Genomic DNA, 26911 nt, shown 5'->3' with positions numbered 1-26911 from the left:
TAGAAAATATTTTGAGATGAATGAAAACGAAAACACAACCTTCCAAAACTTATGGGATGCAGCAAAAGCAGTACTCAGAGGGAAATTTATAGTGGTGTGTATTTAATGTATGTATTCAATGCCTACATTAAAAAAAAGAAAAATCAAGAAAGATCTCAAATCAATAACCTAACTTTAGACCTTAAGAAATCAGAAAAAGAAGACGAGAGGAAAGGAAATAATAAAGATTAGAGCAGAGATAAATGAAATCGTGAATAGAAAAACAATAAAGAAAATCAACAAAACCAAAGGTTGGTTCTTGGAAAGATAAACAAAATTGACAAGCTTTTAGCTAGACTGACTGTATTAGCTTGGGCTGCATAACAAAATACCAACAACTGGGTGTCTTAGGTATCTTAACCAACAGAAATTTATATCACAGTTCTGGAAGCTAGAAGTCCAAGATCAAGGTGCAGGCTGATGCATTTTCTGACAAGGGCTCTCTTCCTGGCTTGTGGGCAGCTGCGTTTTCTCTGTGTCCTCACATTAGTGGTGTGAGATAGAAAGTGCTCTGTAGTGTCTCTTATGAGAATAGTAATCCTATCAGGTTAGGGTCCTACCCTTATGATCTCATTTAACCTTAATTATATCCTTATATGCCCAATCTCAAAATACAGACACACTGGGGGTTAGGGCTGCACCATGTGAATTTGAGGGGACACAATTCAGTCCATAGCACTGACTAAAAAAAAGAGGTAAGACTCAAATTACTAAAATCAGGACTGAAAAATGGGACACTAGTGACATTACAGCAATAAAAAGGATCATAAGGGAATACTATGAACAATTGTATACCAACACATTAGATGTCTTAGATGAGATGGACAAATTCCTAGAAAGACACAAATGATAGAAACTGACTCAAGAAGAAATTAAAAATCTGAATAGACAGACTTATAATAAGTAAAGAGATCAAATTTGTCAAAAAACTTTCAACAAAGAAAAGCCCAAGTCCCGAAGGCTGCACTGGTGAATTCCACCAAACATTTAAAGAAGAATTAACATCAACTCTTCACAAATTCTTCCTAAAAACAGAAGAGGAGGGAACACTTCCCAACTCATATTATGAGGCCAATATTACCCTGATATCAAAACTGGACAAAGATATCACAAGAGAAGTCAAACTATAGACTCAGAATATAGATTTAAAATATGGGTTTAAAAAAAATCCTCAACAAAATACTAGCAAACCAAATCCAGCCACATATAAATGGGATTATATATCATAACGAAGTGGGGTTTATCTCAGGAATTCAAGGGTGGTTTAACGTATGAAAATCAATCAATGTAACATATCACATTAACAGAATGAAAGAAAAAACCCCACATGATCATCTTAATTGATATAGGAAAAGCATTTGGCAAAATCCCACACTCAACAAACTCAGAATAGAAGGGAACTTTCTCAGCCTGATAATGAGCATCTATGAAGAAGCCGCAGCTAACTTTATAGTGGATGGTGAAAGGCAGAAACCTTTCCCCCAGGATCAGGAAAGATTCAAAGGGGTCCATTCTCGCCACTTCTATTCAGCATTGTACCAGAAGTCACAGCCAGCGCAATTTGGCAAGAAGAGGAAATAAAAGACATCTAGACTGGAAAGACAGAAGTAAAACTACCTCTATTCACAGATGACAAGGAGTTGTATACAGAGAATCCTAAGGAATCCATCACAAAACAAAACAAAGCAAAACGAAGAAACAAAAACTCTTAGAGCTGATAAATGAGTTCAGTAAGGTTGAAAGATACAAGATCCATATACTAAATCAATTGTATTTCTATACAATCAGAAAATAAAATTCACAAAAAGCGAAATAGACAAATAGATTTTAGTTAACAGACTAAAAAAGGTTTGTTGACATGGTTTCTGATTTCACATTACAACTGGCCTTTAATAAACCATCACTTGTCCTGTTTTGAAGTAGTATCCAAAAAAAATCTCATTCCCAAAAGCTTATTAAAATACTCCACTCCTAACTTCATAAATGGATCAAGTTGGATTTTCTTTATATCCGTCAATCAAAACAACATATTGCAACAGATAGAACCCAGAGATGAATATAAGGATCCAAGTATATTCTAATCCAGACATGAAAGAGATTTGCAAAACTAAAATACAATGCTACTCATCTTTTTTTTTTTTTTCACGATTAAAATGTAATTGCTACTCATCTTAATATATGCTTTTTATTTTGGAAAATAGCATTTTCAATAAAAGTATCTTATTTATATTAACATGTCATGGGTCTATCATTGTCATTTAAAAATTAATCAATAAATACATTTGATCAATTTTAAATTCTAATTTAGTAAATACTGATAGGCAAAATACACGTAAACAAAAGCTCTTTGGAATCTTCAATAATTTTTAAGAGTGTAAAAGTGTCCTGAAACCAAAAATTTGAGAATAGTTACTTCAAACCTTCCATAAACATTATATATTTTCTATGTATAAAATAGGCTATATGTAAAATTTAGGGTTAAGGAAAACCGTCATCAGGACAGAAATCCCAGAGGCTATAAAAGAAAAGCCAATATAGTTATCTTTTAAAAATATTTTTTAAAGATTTAAGGCAAAATATTTTTCTAAAAATCGGTCAATAAATATATCTTTAAAATATTTGGAATGAAGGTGAAAAAGGGTCAATAATTGTGATAGAGAATTCATATAAATTGATATGGAAGACAAACACAATTTAAAAAATGGAGAAGGTATATGAATAGGAAATTACAGCACAGGAAATCCAAATATCCAATAAAATAAACATTCATATTCACTACTCAATGGAGGTGCAAAATTAAAATAACAATGAGCTAGCACGTTACCACCATTATATTGGCAAAAATAAAAAAAGTAATGGCACCCATGGCTGGTGGAGAAAGAGGGAAAAGGTTCCTTTCCTGCTCTGCTAGTGAAATCTGAATTCTTACAGAAATGCAATGTGGAAGACTCTATTAAAAAACACACATACAGTTCAACCCATCAACAGAAGCCCATGTAAAAATAAAAGCAGCAGTAAGTAAGGATATAGTTACAAAGATGTTTACAGCAGAATTGTTTGAAGTAACCAAAAATCTGGAAAATCATACATCCACAGCATGAGAAAAACTCAATGTGCTATGCAGCCTGACTCAGAAGGATTTCCAGAAAATACTAACAAATAAAAAAGACAACATTGTGTATGTACTTATATCTAGATCTGTATTACCCCACTTTGTAAAACAAATATTGACATAAACACCCATAGATATGTCCACATCTGTATGTGTACTTGGTGTATGTATCTTGTAAGGAAAGTATGAAAGTATATACACACACTGTTGATAACAGAGTCTTGGGGGTGAGGGTGGTTGGTGTGGCTCAGGTAAGAGGCAAAAGATGAAATTATGCTGCCTCCTCTAGAAGACGCCTGTCCTCCTGTCCTGGCCACATCCATGCCACCCACCATCACCCCATTCCACTTACCTTTCAACCTAGGCTAGGCCAAGTCCTGTCAGGGCAGCCATCTTCCAGTATTTTGAGTACTTGGAAGTTCTGCGGCACTTCCTGTTTCTAGCATAGCCATGAACCTATAATTTGTTCTCTATTATTTGTTAATTGCTAATGTGTGTTTTACAAGACACACTACGGTATAGTGGTGAACGGTGTAGCCTGTTGAGTCAGACCACATGGGTTGGAATCCCAGTTCTATCATGTACTTACTAGCTGTGTGAACCTGGCAAGTGATGTTTTTTTTGTCTCTGTTTCCCCATCTGTGAAATGGGCATAACAGCAGTAACTGTCACTGGGTTGCGGTGAGGAGTAGGTGACGGAGTACATTTAGAGCACCTAGGGCAGTGCCTGGTACACGAGTGCGCGCTGCAGTATCAGGACCATCATTCTCTCACATATCTAGATTTTAAACTCTCGGAGGTATTTTAAACCATGGATACTCTTTCAGATTTCTTTTGCATTCCTCCCCCATTATTTCCTAGAATAAGGTTATTTCAAGGTCCTCAGATATCTGTTGAATGAAGAAATGAGTGACTTCGATATGAGCCGTCCATAGAGAAGGAAATTACTGAGCATATGACTGTCACTAACTCATACATGGCAACCAGCATGTAAAAGTGCAGGGCATTTAAATCTGTTTTGTTAAGAGGGGAGAATCTTTGTCTTCAAATCAGTCTTCTAGGATAGCACAGGAGGCCTTTCATCCCCAGTCACAAAGCCACTTCTCAGTTAGACACGAGGAACCTTGCCTTAAACGGTAATAAGGAAATGAAACATGAGCCATTTGAGGCGAGAACATTAGAATTGGGGTTCCAGAGCCTCATGATTTATCATTGGTCCTTTGGGAACACATTACATATGTTTAATATAAAAATAAATTGCACCAAATAATACATTTCTTCAAAGTACTAGATGAGATGCACTTGAACCCTTAAATTGTAGTTGTTATCTGTTCATTCTCTTGTGTGTCCTGTCCAAGCTTATCTGATGATGATTTTATTTCTGTGGAGGTTTAAATGGGTCTGCGGTCTTGTGGGCCAAGAAAGTATAAGAAGGAATTTAGAAAATAATGAAAACACCTGCCCTGATACCATCTTCTCTCTTCTCCTGCCTTGAATGTCCAACCTCTCTCTCTCAACTGGATCCTTCCCATCAGCATTGTAACATGCTTAGGTCTCTCTCAAATTAAAACAAAACAAAAATGTCTGTTTTGCTACCACCCAACTCTCTTCTCTTGCTCAAGGCCAACTTCTCTCACTTCCCATATGTTCCTCAACCACTCCTTTTGGCTTTTGCCCCATTAGTCTACAAAAATGCTCAGCAACTGACTTCTGTCCACCAAAGCTGTGTGCCCTTTTCACTTCTCACTTCACATGACCAATGTGCAGCTCGGGCCCTGCTAATCAAGGCCTCCCTTCACCTCTTATTCTAGTGCCCTTGGTTGGTTTCCAGTGTCAACAGAGAGGGTGTAACTTTCCACACCTTTCTGCTACATGTATACATAAGCATATATATAATTCATAAGGATGTGTGTTTCTGTGTTTATTTTTTCTGAAATAAAATCATACTGTTCACATTACTTTGCGATTTCCTTTTTCCATCTGACATTACATCCTGGACAGTCTACAAGTGAGAAAAGAACATTTCTAGCTCCAACTTTCTTTTTTTTTTCTTTGGCATATAAATGTAGGTATATTCAGACATAACTAAGTGTTAACAGTCAGAACAAGTCATTACATTTTTAGAAATTAGAGAAAAAAATTAGATTTTGCAACTGGGGGTCATCCTGAGAGTTTCCAGTGGAGCAGGACCAGTGGCCAGAGTGGCAAGTCCGTAGTTTTCAGCTCAATGTTACGTAAAGCAAGTATAATTCACCCAGGCCTCCGGCCCCACTCCAATAGAGCCGTTTCATCTTTAGAGGCACAAAGCAGATAACTGAAAACAATGACTCCACTATGTGTGCTTTGGGTCTAAATATTAAATTTAAAAAACACTTTACATTGCTAAGCAAGATGACATATGACCCTTAGGCCCTGAGAATAATTCTGCTGTTTCCTTCAAAGTTGTTACCTTGGGAGGTGATACCCATATTCTAACAGTGCCACTTGCTCAAATGATTTTTGGAAATTTTCCTTTAGTCTAAGCATCTTTTACTGTCCTTTTTCTAATTTTAAAAGGCAATTTTAAAGCTAACACTTGCCCTCGGGGAAAGCTGAGTAAAATCCAGACACACTCAACCCTTCCAGGTCACCCTTGCTGATACTGTGTGATGTACCCCCAGGATCAGAAGGGAGGGAGTCCAGAATCTGCTGACCTGAGTTCTTCACAAAAAGTCAAGTTATGCCCCAACTGACAGGTGCTTTCCTTATAATTTCCCAATTAAACCCCTTCTAGGCATCTTCTGAAAAGTCTAATTATCACAACAAATATTTTTCAATCATTACCCTCTTAAAATAACAATCTGCACAGAGTAGCAAAAAGTCCAGAAAATTGAAAGATTTCTATATTCCTTCATTTATAGTAGACTGTAATTGTTTCCATAGCAAAATTTCCAAAAGGTGAATTTCCATCATTAACCTGAACAGCTGCACCAAATGAATTTCCCCTTGTAGTAGAAAAACAAAGGGGTTAATAGCAACAAAACAAAATAAAAAACCCTACAAGGGTAACATAGGAAGGGGGAAAATAGATCTTGAGAGAAACTTTTGGACACAATGACAAAAAGTTATTGAAATTAAATAATTAAGATATTAACTCAAAATATAATTTAAACAGTATTGAATGGCCACGCACAAAGGTGGTGTCTTATCATAGGGCAGTTCTGAGAAGATTGGGTCAAGGGGGCTGGCTTCTCTCCAGAGGATGGAAAATGATGGCTCACGGGCCAAGATGCCTGGTTTTGGAAGGCCGGCAAGCTAAGAATGATTTTCACATTTTTAAATATTTGGGGAAAAAATTCAGTGACACATAACAATCATGAAATTCAAATTTTGGTGTCCATAAACAAAGTTTTATGGGAACACAGCCATGTTCATCCATTTATGTATTGTTGATAGCTACTTTGTGTTAAAATAGCAGATTTGAATGGTTGAAAAAGAGCCTGCAAAGCCTAAAATTTTCACTCTTTCCCTTTATAGAAAAAGTCTGCTGATCTCTGTCCTAAACCAGATTTTACTGCCATCAACTCTCTGGTGGCCTTAGGCTGGCCTCCTCCCCTCTCTGGATCCACGTTTGTAAAGGACGGGGCCTGGAGAAGGTGCTGGCCAGGGATCCCTGTCTCAGGTCCAGAACCGAACTTGTCCCCCAAGGCAGTGAGTGAGCAAGAATACTCGCTGGTGCCACCTACAGCCCGTGAAGAAAATGGCAGGCGCGGCCTGAGGAGGGACAATCACTCGCAGGCTTCAGCACAGCTGTCCTGTTTGGTGAGGGCCTTTAAATGAATATCTCCCCCATGAACAGAAACCTGGCTTTCACACACCTTCTCAACAGACAGACCACAACTCCAAGTAAAAATATATCTTCCAGCATTCATTCCCCCACAAAGTAGAAGGAATGCAAATTACTTACTGCCACAGAGAATTAGACAGGACAATGGCTATGTTTTTTCTAGAGCTAAAGGAGAAACAATGAAAAGGCTTGTCATCTGATAATCCATCTACAGCCCATGAGTCACCACCATTCTTTATACCATTCCACGAGACTCACCCACATTACTTCTAAACCTTCTGAACCTTCACGCTCTAAAAAACAAGGTAAGCAGATTTTTCAAGCTGAGAAAGCCATATCCAAAGAATGCAGAGGAAAGTGGTTAGTTCCGTGTGGGGGCAGAGCCCCAGAAAGTAGTTTCCAGGCTCTCGGCCTCACATAGACAGGTGCTGGCTCAGGTAGTAAATGGCCAACTGTGATTGCATGGCCATCAGCTGTGGCTAGTTGGCCGTCAGCTGTAACCAGTGAGCCATTGGCCACAATATAACTGCTGTGGCTACGCTAAGAGAGAGAGGAAAGAGAAGAAAGAATGGGGGCTAGCGAGAAGATGGCGGCTGGGCTGGCAAGTGTGGATGGCGGTTTGCAGACAGTGTGAATCCAGCCTCCATTGAGAGTATAGTGCCGCCAGAGAGAATATAGTGGTATGACTCCCCTACCTATGGCTCCGTGGGTGTTCCTTTTTGGCCTCACCATATCCTGCGTTCTTGTATGGGGAGCGGGAGCAGAGACCCTGCAGGCCGCCCTGCACGACACATGGCACAGCGAGCAGGGTCTCCCGCATGACAAATGGCGCAGCGAGCAGGGTCTCCCGCATGACAAATGGCGCAGCGAGCAGGGTATGGTGCCGGCCAAAGCTCTCCCAAGAGTGGTGGAGCAGTTTGTGTGTATGAACACTCAATCTCTGGAAGACCAGGAGGAGCAGCTGCCGGAGAGCTGGACCCCTGTGGAGGGGTGGGAGGACGTGGACGGTTCTCCCACCAGCACAGGAAAAGCCATGCAGCTGCTGGAGAGAGGGAGCCCCGTGGAGAGGTGGAAAGATGTGGACATTTCCCCAACCAGCACAGGCCGGAGAAAGCGAAGGTCGTTGCAGCCCTGTGGGCCGGGGAAGTTCCTGCTCGGGCAGCCCGGATGCAGGACTTGTAGTCCCAGGAGGTAACGCTTGCTGAGTCCTCCGTGGGAGATGAGGGTGAGGTCAAGGTCATCCCTCACCCCCAGGACAGCCCTGGTGAATGACTATGGACTATGGGGAATTGCCTTCCATCCCTAATTTAATGGACCGCTCGACTGTTTGTTTGGGAACTGTTGTTAGTGGAACTGGGGGATATTTGCTTTTGTCTCTTGACTGGCCGCCATTGAGAATATGTAAGCACCTTGATTGTGAGTCGCTATTGTTCCAGCAGGGTACCCTGAGAGGCACAGAGAGAGTGGCAGTGCGCTGAGAGCCCTGGCTGTGTCCAGGAAGTGTGGCTGTGCCCACAGAGAGTGGCAGTGCCCTGAAAGCCCTGGCTGTGTCCAGGAAGTGTGGCTGTGCCCACAGAGAGTGGCAGTGCCCTGAGAAATCCTAGCTGTGCCCGGGGAAACTAGTGGTACCCTAAGAAGTCCAGGAAGTCTGGCCGTGCCCAGAAGTACTGGTGGTGCCCTGAGAAACCCTGGCTGTGCCCAGAGAGCCTAGTTGTGTCCAGGATATTGCATTCACCCCCAGGCTCCTCGCACAGGTCCCCTCGCGGAAGACGCTTGTCGCGTAGATTGTGAGGCGAGAGCCTGTAGGGGTGGAATGTGAGGGCAGAGCCCCAGAAAGTAGTTTCCAGGCTCTCGGCCTCACATAGACAGGTGCTGGCTCAGGTAGTAAATGGCCAACTGTGATTGGATGGCCATCAGCTGTGGCTAGTTGGCCGTCAGCTGTAACCAGTGAGCCATTGGCCACTAATATAACTGCTGTGGCTACGCTAGCAGAGAGAGAAGGAGAAGAGAGAAAGAATGGGGGCTAGCAAGAAGATGGCGGCTGGGCTGGCAAGCGTGGATGGCAGTTTGCGAACAGTGTGGATCCAGCCTCCAGTGAGAGTATAGTGCCACCAGAGAGAATATAGTGGTATGACTCCCCTACCTATGGCTCCGTGGGTGTTCCTTTTTGGCCTCACCATATCCTGCGTTCTTGTGTGGGGAGCGGGAGCAGAGACCCTGCAGGCCGCCCTGCACGACATTCCGCCAGCTCTGAACCAAGCCCCGTCTCTCACTCTAGAGATTCTCACCGTGAGCCTCCTGCTCAACGTACCCACCCATGAGGAAGATCGGTGCAGACTCACTCCCCTTCAAGGCAAAACAGTCACGCTGAAGAACTGAGATTTTTTTCTTTCAAACTCTCACAAACCCCAGTGCAGCCGAGTGCTGGCTGCAGCCCACCCACCCGAGGTGCGGCAGTCTTCAGACACGGCCACCCACAGCGGCTCCCACCCTGGGCCCTCCTGTCGGTGGAGTCTAATTGCCGCCCCAAAACCTGCGCTGGTCTTACGCTGTGCCCTGAGCAGAAAGCAGCAAAAATGATGTTCTGAGGCTGCCGACCCCGGAAGAGGGCTGGGAGCTTTCACTTGCTCCCCACAGGGTGATCGGCGCTCACACGGAGAGGCCGTGGAGGGGCAGGGCTCGCTTGGACGCGGAAAGCAGCCACGTGACACCCACAGGAGCCGGGCAGAAAACCACCCTGCTGAGCTGTAGCCAATCTACAGGACTGTGAAAAATCACACAGCAGGGATCAAAATCTCCATTTCTGGACTAACTTTTCAAGGCAAGGAAGAGACTCAGAATAGTTTGGCACAAATTTTCTATGTGGTGTCAAGCGCTTCCAACTTACTTCGTCATCTTCATCTTCATCATCATCAGATTCAAGAACACCATCCAGTAGCTCTTCTATAAAGGGAAAAAAAATCAATGAAGAACTGAGACCGTAGCTGGGAGCCTTGGTCAACAAAATTCCTTAGCCGCTGCAGAAGCATGTAAACACCCTAATGAGAATTAGGTTCCATCAAAACAATCATGTTCCTGGTATCGTTTCAGCCATAGTCTGATCATCCTAAGCAATTGTAAATCCATCTCTTCATTTTTCTCAGAAGACATTAGTAGTGGCATGAGAAAAATTAAAAGCCCTCATGTTATTTCAGAGGAATTTAGGGGAAAGTAAGCTAGTATTATCGCTAGGTACGATGCTAGATTCTGCAACCCACGTGTTATTTCACTTCCTGACTCTTATCCCCATGTTATAACAAATAACAAATGGAGGCAGAGAGAGGATAAGGGACTTGTTTATGATCACACTCCCAGTAAGTTACAGAACTGAGATTCAAACCGAGTCTATTCTTAAACCTCATGATTTTTCCACAGTGGGAGGAGGGTCATGGCAGGTAAGGTTCCTGCAGGCTCCCGTGGTTCATTGCTACATCTTCAGAGAGTTCACATAGGAGGAATAAATTAATAGCACAATTGAGTCAGAGGACAAATGAGCCTCTGTCTCTTAATCTGTAAAATGGGTATCAGACCGCCTACTTCGTAGGGTTGTTGCGGGGTCTTACAACACACCAGCAGGACAGGGGCACAGCAGGCATTACATAGAAGTTGGTGCCTTTCTGTTCCCCGAATCTGTCCCTGATCCCTCACGGAACAGTCACCAATCCTGAACACACTCGGCATTTTATCCAGAACTGATAACACTCAACACTATTGAATGAATGGCTACTGTCTTGTCTGGGTGGCTTTCTCACCCACTGTACTAGATCGTGAGTCCCTGGGGACAGAGAACCTCACGTACTCATCCCCTTATCCCTTCTGCACCTTCCTTATTATCACTTGTTTCTTGAACAGATGACATGAAAGTAAAGAAAGCCTAAGAGAGGAGGAAAGCAAGTCAAACAGGGAGTAGGAGGGAAGAGGAAACCAAAGACCATTATCGAAGAGACTGGCGGCAGATTCACCAAAACTTGTTCAAATTCCCAAACCATTTCCTAGAAGAGAATAGGTAGAAACCAGGGCACCCCACATCTGCAACACAGCCTTCCTTCTAAAGGCAAGGACTCCACTGACGTGGCTGGACCGGGGCCAGGACACTGACTCCTGTCCCCACCTCACCGGGGTTTGCATCCCTCTACGCCGATCATGAGTCATACCGTTGTTATAGAATTCAGTCAAGAAAGCCACTTTACAGACAGGAGACTGTTAAGTCATTCTGTATTCGGGCTGAAGCTCAATGACCTAACCTCTATTTCTTGCTGGCCCATGATAGCATGACTCCATCCCACCTTCAGTAGAAGGCTTTCAAGCAAGTGGCTTTCAAAATGGAGATGCTGTTATATTCATCAGTGATAAACCTTTCTTTGTCAAATATGGAAATAACTTTTTTCTTTTCAAAGAATCTTAGACATTTCATGAGTCCACAGTCTAGTCCAGCCACATTCCCCTCCCTTAAGCTCACACTCATCCTATCCCCAGAACAATCCAGTCCTGTGAACTCAAGCACCTTATAAACCTCGGCTCCTTTTCTCTGGGGTGACGGGGACATGAGCTCTGCCCCACAAGGTGCTCTCACACAGATAACTAACAGGGCATCATGCTGGAGTCGACAGTATCCTGCCTTTCCGGAGGGCCCAGCTGGAGAGGATGGCTTTGCCTTGTTCCTGCCCAGGGACCTGTCAGGTCTCCCTGTCCTCTCTTCAGTGAGCGGTCAGTGTCGCGGGTCCCCCAGCTGAGGACTGGAGTTACTGGCAAACTTCCCATTCTTGCTGATGGCTGCTCAGCTCCACCTCTCAGCATCAAGTCTTCCTTAGGTTTCTTCCTTAGGTTTCGCCAGAGTAGTCCTTTCCCATCTATGGGGTAGGTACTGACAATATACTGGACTTTCTGTACCTGAAGACCTTAAAACTCTGTTGGAAAAACAGTGCTAGAGAATTGAGATAGGCTTGAATGTACTCGTATGAAAACCCATATACATGTTTTCATGTTCACTAAAATGAACCAAGAAGGTCAGTACTCTAACTACAGATGGCGGCAAGGCCACTTTGTGTATGTTACACGAGTAAACTTCCACTAATTCCTGTCCTGCTATTAAGTTCCACATGAGACTGAAGATTGGACTGGATAGAAACTCTCCAGCTGTCCCTCCTCTAGGTTCCATTGCAATGCTGGTGGATTCATTTTGACTTGATGCTGATGACACATATGCTAAGGTATTTGTGTGTCCTCCATCCAAACGTTCAGTGAGTTTCTAGTTTGGTTTCAAAATAGCAGCCTCCTGGGTAATCATCTCTGGGTCCTGCCATTGTCCTATGGGTACAGAATCACTTAGGTGCTTCAGATAAAAAAGGAAATACTTTAGATACTCTTTATTTAAACTGGCGCTTACTGAGCTAAGCAGGTATTTCCCAAGCCCTTCCTGCCTCAGCTCTGCCCATGTTAACTTGTGCCAAAGCACACCCCCTACAGAAATGTAAACTGACCCCTCCTTCCCTCCTCACATTCTTTGGCATACTGCTCCAAGGGCCAGGTTTATGTAAGAGAAAGATGTTTTTTAGCCAGAGAGCAAGGGGGGGCCTCACCCAGCTTCTTGGCTGCCAGGGAGGTGGGAAGACGGACAAGGAAAGGGAGGTGTGTCTCGACAGATTGAAACACAGTCAGCCTCAAAGCAGAGTCCCAACCCAGATGTGACCCTGCAGCTGCAGATGTCCCCTGCCTGGGAGGGAGGTCTTGGCAGAGCTGGTGACCACGGAGCAGACAGGAAACGGCTTTTCCCAGCATTTCTCCGCCTTCCCAAACTGTGGCCTACCGAGGGGGTAGGGAGCAACCTCAGCCAGGATTCAGGGTAGGGTTTTATTTCACTTTATTTTTTAACATGCCCACCCAGCAGAACGGGGTTCAAAATCAGAAATAAAGTTGTTGCAGAAAATCAAGTTCTGTTCCTTGCCCACCTGAATTTGGGATGAATTATACTTGCTCCACAAAACCCAGAAGGAAGGATGTTCAAATGGAAATGGGCCCCCAGCCTGAAGGGAGCCAAGGTCTCAGGCTCCCTGGCTGCTCTCCCAGCTGCCTGCTGTGAATCCGGACACGCTGTGACGTCCTCCATCTGCCTCCCCATGCCTGTGTCTGCCCGAGGCAGGCATGAGCCACCCCAGCTGCACGCTGGAGTCACCTGGAAGCTTTAAGCAGCACGCGCGCCTGGGGTTCCCCCAGAGATTGATTTTAATTGGGATGGGGCACTGCCTTACGAATTTCCAAATCTCCCAGGCGGCCATCCTGTGCAGCCCAGGCCGTGAACCATGAGCCAGAAGAGCCACCTGGAGGCTTCTTCCTGTGAGAGGCTTCTGGCATCTCCCTTCTGCTTGGCCTCATCAAGCTGCTGACTTGGGATTAGAGTCGAGATAAAAAGATTTGTTTTTTTGACCCTTGTTCGTGTGCTGAACAGGATTTGTGCACTTGGACTCTCAGTGGCGTTGACTGCTGGGTGGAAGGGAAGGGCACGCAGAGATAAGGGACAAGCTTGGCCCCGGGAGCCTCTGGCATGTGTGCAAGTCAGGAGTCCATAGAAAGAGCTAAGAGCTTCCGCACCACCCTGGTTCCATCCAAGGCTCCCCTCACCATCCTTTCCTGCTTATTATGGGATGTGGGTTGCCATGATAATGGAGGAAGCCAGACAAAAAAGGGGATCACATCCTCCCGTGCTGTCAGTTGGCAACATAAACTACTCCTGAGTGAATGAATGAAATGCGGGAGGATGATGACATTTTCTCCAGTGGCTGAAAAGACTGGCATCTGTCTTCCTTATCTGACTCTAGGACTCTGGGGAAGCCACTCTTCGGAGGTGGAGGAAGAATGAGGAGGGGGAAGCCCACATAAAGAGAATTTAGGGTTAGAGAAGGGTTTCTGTAATTGTTTCTGAATTCTTTTTGTTGACTCTAAGCCTGAAGTGTGATAAGCGATTGCTGATCTTGGGATAATCTGGCATTGATGACCTGGTTGATTATGGGTTCACTTAGGCCTCTTGAATGAATTCCAAGATATGACAAGTCCTTCTGAGAAAGCCCATGTATGTTCCTGGCACATGTGAAAGATTCAAAAGATTCACAGATTCTTGCATTAAACGGACCTGAATTCAGCTGCTTGATGATGAATTCGATCTGGCGGATCATTTCAGCACTGCCTTCTCTGATGAAGCAGCGAAGGATGTCTTCCATCCCCTAAAGCAGTGAAGAGAGGAACAGTTAACATTTCAGTTAACATTCTTTGCGGGGATCTACTTTTCCGTGGGATAGTTTCAGTCAAGCCCTCCCAAAACACTTTCTTATATATGCACAAGAACAATTCCTCTGTTCACTGTTAAACATTCTTTTTATAATTCACAGTGAAATTATTTTCTTCTTGGTAGAATATCGGACCTAATTATAACATATTTAGTAAACACACAGATAGCTCCACAGCTCCCAATACTCCAGCCCTGGGTGCAAGAGGCTTTGGAGTGGCCCTCAGGGCAGCCATACTGATCTGATCTGCTCTCCGGCCCCAGACCTTGGCAACCTCTGAAAGTTCAAATGGGTCTCGGGGCACTCATTTATCTTTTTCTCCTGTTTTTTTTTTTTCCCTTTCTATTATTTTTAAGACCAACATCATAGTATTTGGTACTAATATAATTTTTATGTATTTTTTGTCATTTTCTACAAGTACACAAATGTTTTACACAGTTGCAAAAACAGAGTTCTTATAACGTCATATTCTGCTTTTATCTCTCATTATACAATAAAAATTTTCCATCCTTCCTCATACTGCTTTTCCTAATTATCATCCTCAATAGCTATTAATGTTTTGCGCAAAAGAGCCATAATTTCATTAGCAATTCCTGTTACTAGATGTTATGTTTCTTCTGGTTTTTCACTATTATAAAAATGCTGAAATGGGCATCTTCATGGTAGAGCTCTTCTCTGAATCAGTGACCAGAGGGAAATAAATGAATCCAGGAGGTTTTAGTGGTTTCTCATATGTGTCACCAAACTGCTTTCCAAAAGGATTGTGCGGACACACGCTGCAAACCCCAGCAAGGTTTGAGAACATTAGCTCAGCTACGAATTCTCCAGCATTGTCACAAGCAGGCGTCAAGGTGGTGAGATTACGGATGATGTGTTCCTCGCTGTCTGGTTTTCTGTATTATTGTTATATGCAAAAAGAATGTAATTCCTTTCTTAATCTAAAAACTTCCTCAAGGATAAGAGTGAAATGTGGGCAGTCTCAGGGCTTTAGAAAACCCTGGCCATAACCTCTCTTAGAGGCCTCTCTTATAAATAAACAGGCAACTGCTTAAGTGACGTGTCCAAAAGCTTCCTCCGTTCAGACTAACAAGAGGGTTCCTACATAGGTTATGCCTGTTAAATGCCAGACAGAAGCTTATACTGCTTATACCTTTATCTAAGTCATCCACGTTTTCTTCTTAAAGTCAATAACTCAATAATTCAGAGGCTGTCTAGAAACTTATGTCAGAAGCTATAACAGAAAATATTAACAGACTCAACTACAATTAAAGCTGCCGTATGACCCAAAACACCATAATTAAAAACTAAATGAAAAATCGAGGAAATATATGTAATTATGTCAAAATATTAATAGCCCCTCATTTCCCTTGTGACTTCTTCTCTAATCCACAGGTGACTTACAAGTGTGCAGCAGTCAGCCTCCAAGATAGCCCCCAAACGCCCCCACCTCCTGGAATTCGTACTCCTGAGCAGTCCCCTCCCACACTGTGCCAGGGTCGGTCTGTGTGTATCACTTCTGAGACCAGGTCATAAAGGATACTGTGGCTCCCGTCCTGCTCTTTCTTTCTCTTTGGGATCACTCACTCGGGGAGGTGGGGGGGAACCCAGATGCCTCATCGAGAGAAGTGCTATGGAGAGGCCCATGTGTTGAGGACATGAGGTCCCCGCCAACAGCCAGCCGCGTGAGCGAGCGCGGAGGCGGATTCCCCAGCCCTGCTCAAGCCCTGGGTGCCCTGGCTGAAGTCTTGACTAGAACCTGACGAGAGCCTCTTAGCCAGGACCATCCCACTAAGCTGCTCTCGAACTTGTGTCCCACAGAAATTGAGCGGTGATAATAAAATTTTAAAGCCACTGAGCTTCTGGGTAATTTGTTATGCAGCAACAGATAACTTACACAAGGGTCAATATTTTAATTTCCAAACATTTGGGGATTTCCTAGATAGCTTATTAATTCAACCCTTTTTCTGCCCCATTGTCTCCCTCCTCTCCTGGGACTCTAGTTGCACCTGGGTGAGCCCTCTGGCTAGGGTCACACAGGTCTCTGAGGCTCTGTCCCTTCCTTCCACCTTCTCTCTCCCTGGCCTGGATGGTCTCTAAGGGCTCTCATCTCTCCTGTCAAACAGCAACGAGTCTGCCCTCCCCACTTGGTCCCTGTCCCTTGAAGACAGTTCCCTCGGCCTTCTCCACCCCTTCGCCCTAGAGGTTTTCCCTCCACAGCTGCCTTTCAAGCTTTTTAATTCCATGTCACCTCCATTCTTTCTTTCTTTCTCTTCAGCCTACATGTTTTATTCCTTGTGCTTTGCTTGGTTGACAATTCCTCTCTTGCACCTGAATGACTGTAATACAGAACTTAACCAAGTTTATTTTCTGTGTTGAGAAAGCAGGGTTTAAAAAAAAAACTATTATTATTCAAAAGCAGGAGGCAATTAAGTCCCATTGTTTACTGTGACCACACAGAATGGTTCCTAAATAAGTTTTTACTTCTGGCAAAATGGGTGATGTAATTTAGATGACCAATGAGAAGATTTGGCAATTCTTCTAAGCAAAACCAAGTGGGAGAACATGTTTTGTTGCTCTCAAACTGAATTCAGCCTCTGGAATATATTTAACCCCCTTGTCACAGCATTTAATATGCACAGTTGGCCTGGTTTCACATATTGTACGGGAAAAGGACAAAGCTATGGTGGTTTTGCTGATTAGATCTAGAAACATCTGTCATCTCAAAAACCTATACGAATCACCTGAGGCTTGTTTAAACTTCCAGTATATGCACTAATGTAAACACATTAAGTACTGAATCACTAATTAGACAAAAAACTAAGTATGGCCGGTATTATCATCTTTACTAGCTTTTCTGTTCCATTTGGTCGCTATCAGAATGTCAAGAGTGTTTTGATTGCACCTGTTCTCACTGCTGCCACAATTCCTCCAGGAATCCTGGAGGTGAATTTGTGATTTCCATCATTTCATTGTTTTCTTGTTAAGCTTCTGCTACTACAAAATCCATATGCATTCCCCCAACCCCAAATTTAAATCAGCCATTTAAATTAGAAAAAAAAAGAATGTCTACAATTTTCCAAAAATAAACCTGCTGGGAACTTTCTAACATGGTTCTTAATCACTGAGGAGCTAGGGGTCCCTTGAGAATCGGGTAAAAGCCACAGACTCTCATGAGAAAATTGCAAATATGTACTTGGCATACGATTTTGGGGCATTCATAAACTCTCTGAAAGCCCCTCCACGGAGCCCAGTCTGGGAACCCCTTGTTCTCATGGCTCCGACCTATGGCACTAACAGAAGCTGACACATTTCTCAAGCACGTTTCTTACCATAGCTCTTGCTTCCTCACGAATGGACGGGATAGAAAGGATGCTGTACAGTGCTCCATTCACATACGGCTGTATCTTTGAGGGAAGAAAAAAATCCAGTCACTTGCAAGGTCTCAAATACTATACAACTCAGTTATCAAACACCACACTTGGGAACACTCTGACTAAAGCGGACAGTGAGTTACCATCTTCACAGCTCTCCAAACGACAGACGTCTCCCTTTGTTACAACAGAGCTCAGAACCAAATCCACCATTGCCCCCAAAGCTTACTACCCCCGCTATGTTTCATTGCTTAATTAATGCGATCCTGACCACTCAGGCTAGAAACTCTGGGGTCATCACGGATACCTCTCCCTTTTTACTCTCTTTCGGGGAGTCTCCAAGCTGTCTTGGATAGGAACTTTTCTTTTCCACACATAGCTACTGTCCTCATTCAGACCTGTCCATGACCTGGGCTACATCACATCTCCAAATGAGTCCTGCCTTTGATGTGCACGCTTTCACACAACCATCCTATCATTGCCAAAATTCCACAACATGGGCCAAATGCCACCTCTCCCTACTTCGGACAGCTTCCGCATAGTCTGCCTGGAAAGAACTCGGAAGCGGGCTGTCGTTACTCCACTCCTTGATTCCTCGGTTCAGCCCATAGGAGCCTTCAGGCTTTGGCCTCTATCACCCGCTCTGCCCCTCCCTGCTTGCCATGACGTTCACACTGCAGAGGTTCCACACTACATAAGGGACACGTCACACCACCCGGTGACAGGCCATGGCCCTGGTTCTAGCTGTTCATTTTGCTGGGAATGCACCTCTCACACGTGTCTGTCTGGAAAGCTATGATCAATGCTTTAAAACTCAGCTGCGACATAGCTCAAAGGGAACCCTGCCTGAACCCTGCACAGAGTGCTCCCCTACTTCGGCACAACCCCCCACTACTGTCCTGGACTTGGTATATTTTTAAATGTATACATGTCTCCACCACTATGATCTCTTCAAGGACAGGGACCATGTTTTAATCATGTGGGTAACCCCAGCATAAGGCCAGCCCAGGACATAGTGCATATGTAGGTACCTGACAAATGACAGCTCCCTTCTGAGCAAACTGTGCCATATTCTCTCTACGGTGATGGGGGCGGGAGGGGAAAGGGTTCATTTCCCACCACCACTTGCCAGCACTAAACTTCATTACTTTCAATTTTTGCCAATCTAATGGGTAAAAAAAGGCAGTTTATAGTTGTTTTTATTTTCATTTCCCTGAATACTAGCGAAATTATACAGCTTTTCATGTTTAAAGGCCATCAAGATTTACCATTGTGTAAATTGCCCATTTATATCCTTTACATTTTTTTCTGTTTTCATTTTTTTATAATTTGACTTTCACTTATCAATTACAGGAGTTCTTTATATGTTAGGGATATTAAACTTTTGTCATATGATGCGAATTTTTTCTCAGGGTATCATTTGTCTTTTGAATTTGACTATGGCATTTTTCTCATACAAAAAAAATTTAATGTTCATATAGTCAAATATGTGCATCTTTGTGGCTTCTGGATTTTGGCTTCTAAGAACACAATTATCTTGTGTAGGATACATGTGTGTAGCATTTATTTACGTACTGAACACTTCTCCAGGCTCTAAAAAATATATAGGTTGATCTTCCAAAGCAAATGCATTGGCAACAGTTAATGACATGATCTGAATCCTGTAGCATATTCAGTTTTCAGAGCCAACATTCTGGTTCCAACACCTGAAACCAACCTTTACTATTAGAGACAGAATGCATTTCCCTCTGGCTTCAATGGCCTGAGTTGAAGAAAATGGAGAACAGAGTTCATTCTGGTCTAGAAATAGTTAAGAGCTCACTGGTTTTAAAATATAAAAGGCATGCACACACTGTAACCTCCACTTGCTAAAGTCGCCCAGGTCTCTGAGATGATGGGGCTCCAGGAACCTACAACGTGAAAGAAATGAACAGAATGGGATCTGTCTGTCTGAAATGGGGACAGACGCAGGGATAGCAAGTGCTTCACTTGGACCCAGCGGTACTCAACCGCCCGGTCCTGCTAAGACACCCCTGCACCTGGTCTGGAGAAAGAGGTCAGAGTTTTGTTGAGGATTTGACTTCAGGTGCAAAGTGATGCTACCGTTTCTGAAAAGGCATGTGTAGGAAAGCAGGTGAACAACATGTTATACTGTTTATTAGTTTTGTTCATTAGTTTATCCAGATCTCTACTTTATTTAAAAAGGACTTGCAACGCATAAGCTAAAAAGCTTAGAAAATCACAAGTGTTGGGGAGGACGCCCATGACAGCAGAAGCTAGAACTGCCATTCTGAGACGATTTCCAGGACTCTGACCTGAGACTGACATAGGGGGTGAGCCAGCAGTGACAAGTGTCTATGTACCAGGGAAGCTCTGGCACAGGCCCTCGTGGGGCATGTGTGGCAACGTCCACTGAGGACCACGGTGGCAGCAGAGAGGTGGAGGCAACCAAAGTGGACACCCTGGGAGGTGGATAAGTAAAACAGGAGGGCTGCAAACAAAGGGCTGTGTTGCAGTAGTGAGAGCTAAGGGACTGGGTGTATATGCAGCAACATGGAAAGGTCCTGAAAACGCAGTGAAAACATAAGAAAAGTAATGAGCTCTAGAATGCAACACTATTTATACAATTAAAAATACACACGATATTAAACACATTTTCAGACTACACACATGTCTACAGACATACATGAAACAACAGAGGAGCGTCAATGTGAGGGGAGGAATGAAGCATGGATAGATGATAAGGAGAAAAAAATAATGCACATGAGGGAGCTGGCAGAAGCCACTGAGGGCAGGGTGCGAGCAAGTGAGGAGTGGAGGAACGACTTCCTGCTTCCGAGTTCTAGAATTCAGAAATTATAAAAGCTTACACAAATACGCGGAGGAGGGAGATTGCAGTAGCTACCCTGGGCCAGCCCTCCCCAAGCCCAGGGATAGCAGCTCTAATTGAGTACCTCGTGATTTTCATGGCCCAGCAGATCTGAAAGAACTTTCAGCGCGAGGCCGGCCACCTTGGCACACATGTTCTTCCCTTAAGAAAAACACACAAAACAAAACATGACGTGTCTAAACACAGAAGCACAGTTTCAAGTCAGACCGACTTGAATACACATCTTGGCTCCTCTGCTTATGAGCGGTGTGACCTTAGGTGAGTCACTTAACCAAGCTGGACCCCAGTTTCTTCCTCTGGGATTCCTTAGGGATTATTAATATCTACCTTAAAGGGTGATGTAGAATTAACTAACTCAGTATAGGTGGGCACACTCCAAGCGCTCAGTAAATGGTGGCAGTTATTATTATTCAGGCATAGCACAGAGCTATTGAGCACAGTGTAATATATTACAGAGTGATCGATGTTCTACCTGGCACGTGCATAGACCACCATCAAAATCATACAGGTATTTTAATAACTCCAAACATCATCATAATACTCGCTGCAAATAAACTGATGATAATCAGAAAGTCTGATTATAATCTATTAATAACAAATATTTTGAAGTAAGGACCTTTTGCACAGGCTATTTTTTTATAAAAGAAGATTGAAATAGTCATTTACTCAGTCAACAACACACAGGGGCTTCAGATGACAAAGCATCTGAGGGTGAAGAAGCTTCTGGCAAATCCCCCTGAGCTATTTACCTGGGTAACCTTCTCCCAACACTGGGGCTACTCAGACTGAGGTCAGCCACAGGCTGGACTTGGTTGGCACCTCTTCTACAGAAGCTTCTCTCATCCCAGGGACCATAGCATGTAAACGGGATGGAACGTGTAGAAAGCTAAAATCACTACTTGTATGGATCAAGCACATAAGTGACTTGTGATGTCCGTGTGAGAATCCCCATCTCCAGGGGGTGGAGTGGAGAAAACAGCTGTGATAAGGGGCAGGCAGCAGGGTTTAACTTCCCTGCTCTGTCACCAACTTAATCCTCTGCAACCTTGAGAATATACTTCCCTGCCTTCAGATAAAAGGGATCATAATTCGTAACTTTCTATCTTTGAATAGTGCAATAAACACTTTATTTTCCTCTTAACGCAGGTGTTACATACATATATATAGAGGGTGCCAAACAATGTATACACTTTTGAAGAAAGGAAAACTATCTTAAAATTGTAGTACTCAATATATACTTATAACAAAAGGTGAATACAAGTCACGTTTGACTTCTGCAATTATAAGAGGTGCTCAAAGTGGTTACCATCAGCGTCCAGACACTTCTGATTACGGTGAACTACTGCTTGAGCAACACTGACCAAAGTGTCCACTTAGCCACATTTTTTTGGCACCCCCGGAATATAAAACAGTCTTCCTAAGGCCAAAATGGTATTTTGGCTTTAGGGATTTGACAGCTTTACACTTGGGCTTTTCACGTGGGGACAGGAGGTTGTGAGACCTGCGCTCCGGAGGCAGAGGTTCATAAGCAAAGCCACCGAGTACTCCAGCGTGTAGTCGGACAGGCAATCGGGGTCTTTCAGAATATCGATCAACCAGAAGATGAGGCCGTCTCGAATCATGGCTGTCTGCAGCGGGCGCCTAGGATGAAAGAGCCTACAGGTAAGTCAAAGCTGGGGAGAAATTTTTCTTTAAGAGCACATAGCACTGTGAAAGCATGTCAGAAAAGACAAAGGGCACAGAAGATACCCACACTGAGGAATATTTTGTTGCTAGACCAACACAACTAAAACAACAATAAATTATTTACCTTTCAGGAATTTTATGAAGGGTTTAAAAACAACAACTATAAGGCACTAAGAAGGCCTCCTATTTTGAAAGTTTCCTTTTCTATATTTAAAAGGAGCAGAGCATTACTTCAAATATTGAATGAATATTTACTGATAGCTTTGATCTACTTAACTCAGGAAACAGCCATAGAAATAGTTCATAGACAAACAGATTTATACTAAACTCTAGTCTTTCATAATCCAGCTTAGGTACCTTGAGTTGTGTAGAGGTAAAGAAAAACAATAATGAAAGGCCAAAAACCCAGCTCAATACCATTTTGATTCCTATCTCTACAGAGTAAGGGTAATTCAACGACTTGGATAATACAATTTACAGAGAATTATTTTCCACCCAAAGTCCAGGAGTAATAAAGTCTTACACAACCCAATGCCTCGTCAGAAGGTGCTATAATGCTTGTCATCCTGCCAGACTTATAAACTAATAAGACAAAGTGTAGTCTCACCATGAGAAATCATCTGAATTCTTTGCAAATCAAAACACCACAGAGGAAGCAGCACTGCCCATCTCCTGATGACCAGGTTATGGTCAAACTACCACCTAAATGTTATCTATTAATGCTGTTCTTAAACTCTACATCCACCTGATCCTGCATAAACAGTAAACACTTTTCCGGAACAGAAAGCTTAAATGACTGTTTGGAAGGGGGAAAAAAAGTTGGCAGTAAACATCTGCATTACCAGGCAGAAGCATTTCTTCACCATATCTTATCTCCGTTACTTAACTGTAACTATCGAATTCCTAAAATTTTTCCAAATACGGTCAACATCAAGCTAAGTTGTCTTTATGAACAAACAAAAATGAAGTGGTCATATGATCGATCTGAGGAAGCAATAACTCTAGAGATTACTTACAGTTCTTTTCAATTCATAGAGTCAGAACAAGAAATTTTCATTGGCAGGGACCTCGCAAATAACGGGAATTAAATACCTACCATTTCCCCCCACTAGACGTAAACACACTTAGAACATGTCACCTGGTCAGGCTTCAGGTTAGAGTGAGAGTCAGCTACATTTGATAGGGAGAAAGTATGTTCACAAGAGGACTGACAGAAAAGGTTGAGGGCTCAAGGGGCTAGAATTCTTAATAAAGTCAGAGAGAAAGCGAGGTGGTCGTGAGGGAATGTGGATGCTAGAAGAGTTAGCAGATGACCCAGCAGTTCCATTCCTAGACACCTAGCCCGGAGAAAGGAAAACATGCCCACACAAAGACTTGCATGCAAATGTTCATGGCAGTATTATGTATAACAGCCAAAAAGTGGGATAACCCAGACATCCACCAACTGATGAATAGATACGCAAAACATGGTCTAGCCACACCCTGGAATGTTACTCAGCAATACAACGGAACGATGTCTGACACAGGCTGCAATATGGGTGGCCCTCAAAAACATTATGCTAAGCGAAATAAGCCAGACACAGAAGGACACACATTAGATGATTCCATTATATCAAGTGTCCGGTCCAGGTAAGCCTACAGAAGGCAGAGTGGTGGCCATCTGGGGCCAGGGGTCAGAATGAGGAGTGACTGTAAAACAGACATGAAGTTTCTTTTCATGGTGATGGAAATATTCTAAAACTAGATTGTGGTGATGATTGTACAACTCTGTAAATATACTAAAACATGATTAACTTATGCACTTCAAATGGGTGAATTCTGTGATCTGTGAAGTGTACCTCAATAACGCTGTCGATTAAAAACAGAAAGCTCTGGGAGGGCATTAGATCTGGTTCAAGAAGGAGTGTCTGATTTTAAATTTCTGTTGGGGGGCAGTTCCAAGTCACGACAGGGTGTGTTGCTGGGCTATATGGACAGGGTCCTGGAGGCTGCAACCCGATTTCCACAGAACTACCTCTCACACCTGCTGTGACTGTCCACGTCTGTGCACACAATGGACCGTGAGCAACCTGAAGGCTGACGCTGTCAGGCTGCATTCACGTGTATGTCTCTAAACCTTGCCGATGGCCTGAGATACAATCTAGCACCTGGCGTGCATGACACAACATCCCTTAGGGAACTACAACAGTGCTTTTAAAATGTCTTCCTCCATCCAAAGCAGCTTGAGCAGGACGGGTTGGTGGCTAAGAGACAAGCTTTCTAGCTCTACCTTGGAAAGTCATCTAACCTATCCCTAAGTGTTAGCTGAAAAATATCATCTGCCTCTTGGGTTGTCATTGGGACTAAATAAGCACCAAATAGAGGCTTACAAAAACCCCAATTTAATTTCCAGGAGCCACCAGGACCTACTGCACGGTCAGCACCTGAGGCTGAACTTCTGCAAGGCGCCGAGGACGTTCTCCCGCGTGATGACGTCCTTGTCGTCCTCTTTTAGCTGCTGCTCCAGCATCCGCAGGACCTTTGTGCTCTGGGCAAGGTAGAGGCGACCTGGGAACACAACCAGACATGGACAAGTGCGAGAAGGAAAGACTTGACCTTGTGTTAAGTCATCCTCCAAATCCACTTTCTGTGAAAACTCTGCGTATAACACACCTCGAGTTTGTGTATAATTTTAGGTTCTAAAAAACTTATTAAAATACATTTCTTTTGCAAAGTTGCTTTTATTCCATCAACTATTGAATGAATAGACAACAACTCTTCTTGTAATCTAAACATAATCCATCACTGCGTCCTCGTGGAGAGCACTGTCCTTTATTTACCTGAAATCTTGAACCCAAAAGCCAGCTCTACAAGGGGCCAGGCGGTGGGAAGGGAACCTGTGCGCTATGAGCCCGTTAGTTTTTACAGCGGAGGCTGCCAAGCAGTGCTTTCTGGCCACACTCCTTGCTCCTTCCGGACACAGCCATGGCCTGGAGAAGAAGCTGGGAACCACGCCTGGAACCCTGTAGTACACCTTGAATGGTCACTAGCCCATTGAGGACTTGTGTCTTGATATAGACGACGGTGATTTCGGACACACATTTCAACAGTATTGTACGAATGGTCCCTGTCCTACGGTATTGTAGGACTGGTGCACGCGTTGGCTTTGATAAATGTTTGCTAAGTGGATGGAAGAATGAACACGTGAACGCATGAACATGCATTTGGAGTCTCATACAGTCATAATTTGAAAACTCCCTTTATTCCTATTATAAAGAGCTCAAACAAATTAGAACTCAGGGAAGATAATGGCACTTTGTAAACTCATTTTGAGTTCAGTAATGGTGGCATGTTAACTTTGGGATTTTCAAATCTCTTGATTTAAGAGGTCAGATACAGTCTTTCGAAGAAACTGGTACAGTGTTTATCGGGATTGGCTTTAATTATTTCACCAACCTTATTTTGCCTTAAGTAGAAAATAACAGAAAATGCACTCCCTGTTATACACTTGAAAGCGATCTAAAAAGTACTAAGTTACAAAACCAGAAAGTGTACAAAATAAAACTAGAAAGCTTACAAAAGAAACTCCAAAACAGGCAAGATTTGCTCTGGCATAAACTACATCAATATGACAACATCCAATCTTTACAAAAAACCTTAGATGCATTCAACAGGAATAAACTGAGGAAACATATCATCTTAAAGAAACTTGGGGGAAAATGTCCATTTTTAAAGGAAAAAAGGCATCAATAAGACCTTGCTCCGCTCTCTGAAGAATAGCTGGTGTCTTACCTTCTGCCAGGGACGCGAAAGCATTGATGAGCCTGGCCATGTACTGTCGCACCACCTCACTCTTCGAGTGCAGCAGCTGAAGCACGCTCCTCTGTGGGGAAAAACATCAAAAAGGAAAAACACGGAAGTTAAAGACAAGTGAGAGATTAAACACATGTCTCCTCTCCGGGTCTGGTGTTCTCTTCCTCTGTGCGAATCTATTAGAGGTAAAATGAACAGACTGAAGCCAAACAGTGCACCTGGAAATCTTGATTTCCAACGGATTTTTTCTGAGATTTGGTAAATATCGATTATTCAAATTTTTCAATTAAAAGAATGAATTATCCAAAGCACTAGAACAGTGACTGATACATAGAGGCAATATCATTTGCTAGTATTGTTGCTGATGTTATCCAGGTTAAAATGATAGACCCAACATACGCATCTAACTTTCTCCCTGCAAACCAAAGTAAAACTACAAAATGGATTTTTAAGAATGACACAAATTCTCAAGGTCAGAGAGAATAGCACAAGAAACTATAACAACACAATTTTGGAAGTGGGAATGCAAATGGTAACAGACTTAGCAGACCCAGGAATGTCATATGGGCAATGATTAGTTACACGATTTCTATCACTCAACCGTCAAAAGGCTCAAGAACTGGGGAAAAATAAAGAAGAACGAATGAAAGCTGTTAAACAAGCAGCTGGATCCCACTCCTGCTGCTCCCACACTGCTGTCCTCCTCCCACCGTAGGTCGGGGGGTGTTCTCTTATTGGGGTAACACAAGGGTCTCTGGGTGGGGAATGCCAGGCACAGGAGAGCAGGGCTTCTACACAAAAATGGGGGTGGGGGGTAGTGTCTAAATGCAGAATGAATGCTGAGCAGAGAGCCACCCTAGTCCTCTTCCCCTACCT

At 43.3% G+C, this 26911-nt stretch overlaps 1 protein-coding gene across 7 annotated transcripts in view; it reads right to left on the bottom strand.

Moving 5' to 3' along the window:
• The window catches only part of ARMC9 (armadillo repeat containing 9), a 136296-nt gene that overhangs the window by 57796 nt on the left and 51589 nt on the right, over positions 1-26911 (bottom strand). For all 7 annotated transcript variants that reach the window (XM_019739807.3, XM_074314880.2, XM_019739808.3 and 4 more), the window contains 7 exons: positions 26015-26105; positions 24667-24790; positions 22059-22198; positions 20622-20698; positions 17626-17700; positions 14143-14233; positions 9865-9920 (listed from right to left, as the gene is read on the bottom strand). In XM_019739807.3, coding sequence (XP_019595366.3) covers positions 9865-9920; positions 14143-14233; positions 17626-17700; positions 20622-20698; positions 22059-22198; positions 24667-24790; positions 26015-26105 — 654 coding nt within the window. The remainder of the gene's footprint in view (positions 1-9864; positions 9921-14142; positions 14234-17625; positions 17701-20621; positions 20699-22058; positions 22199-24666; positions 24791-26014; positions 26106-26911) is intronic.

Source organism: Rhinolophus sinicus, chromosome 17, assembly GCF_057876585.1.
Source record: "Rhinolophus sinicus isolate RSI-liver-muscle chromosome 17, RSI-T2T, whole genome shotgun sequence".
In the NCBI taxonomy this organism is placed as follows: domain Eukaryota; kingdom Metazoa; phylum Chordata; class Mammalia; order Chiroptera; family Rhinolophidae; genus Rhinolophus; species Rhinolophus sinicus.
This window is presented reverse-complemented; position numbering and strand designations above follow the sequence as displayed.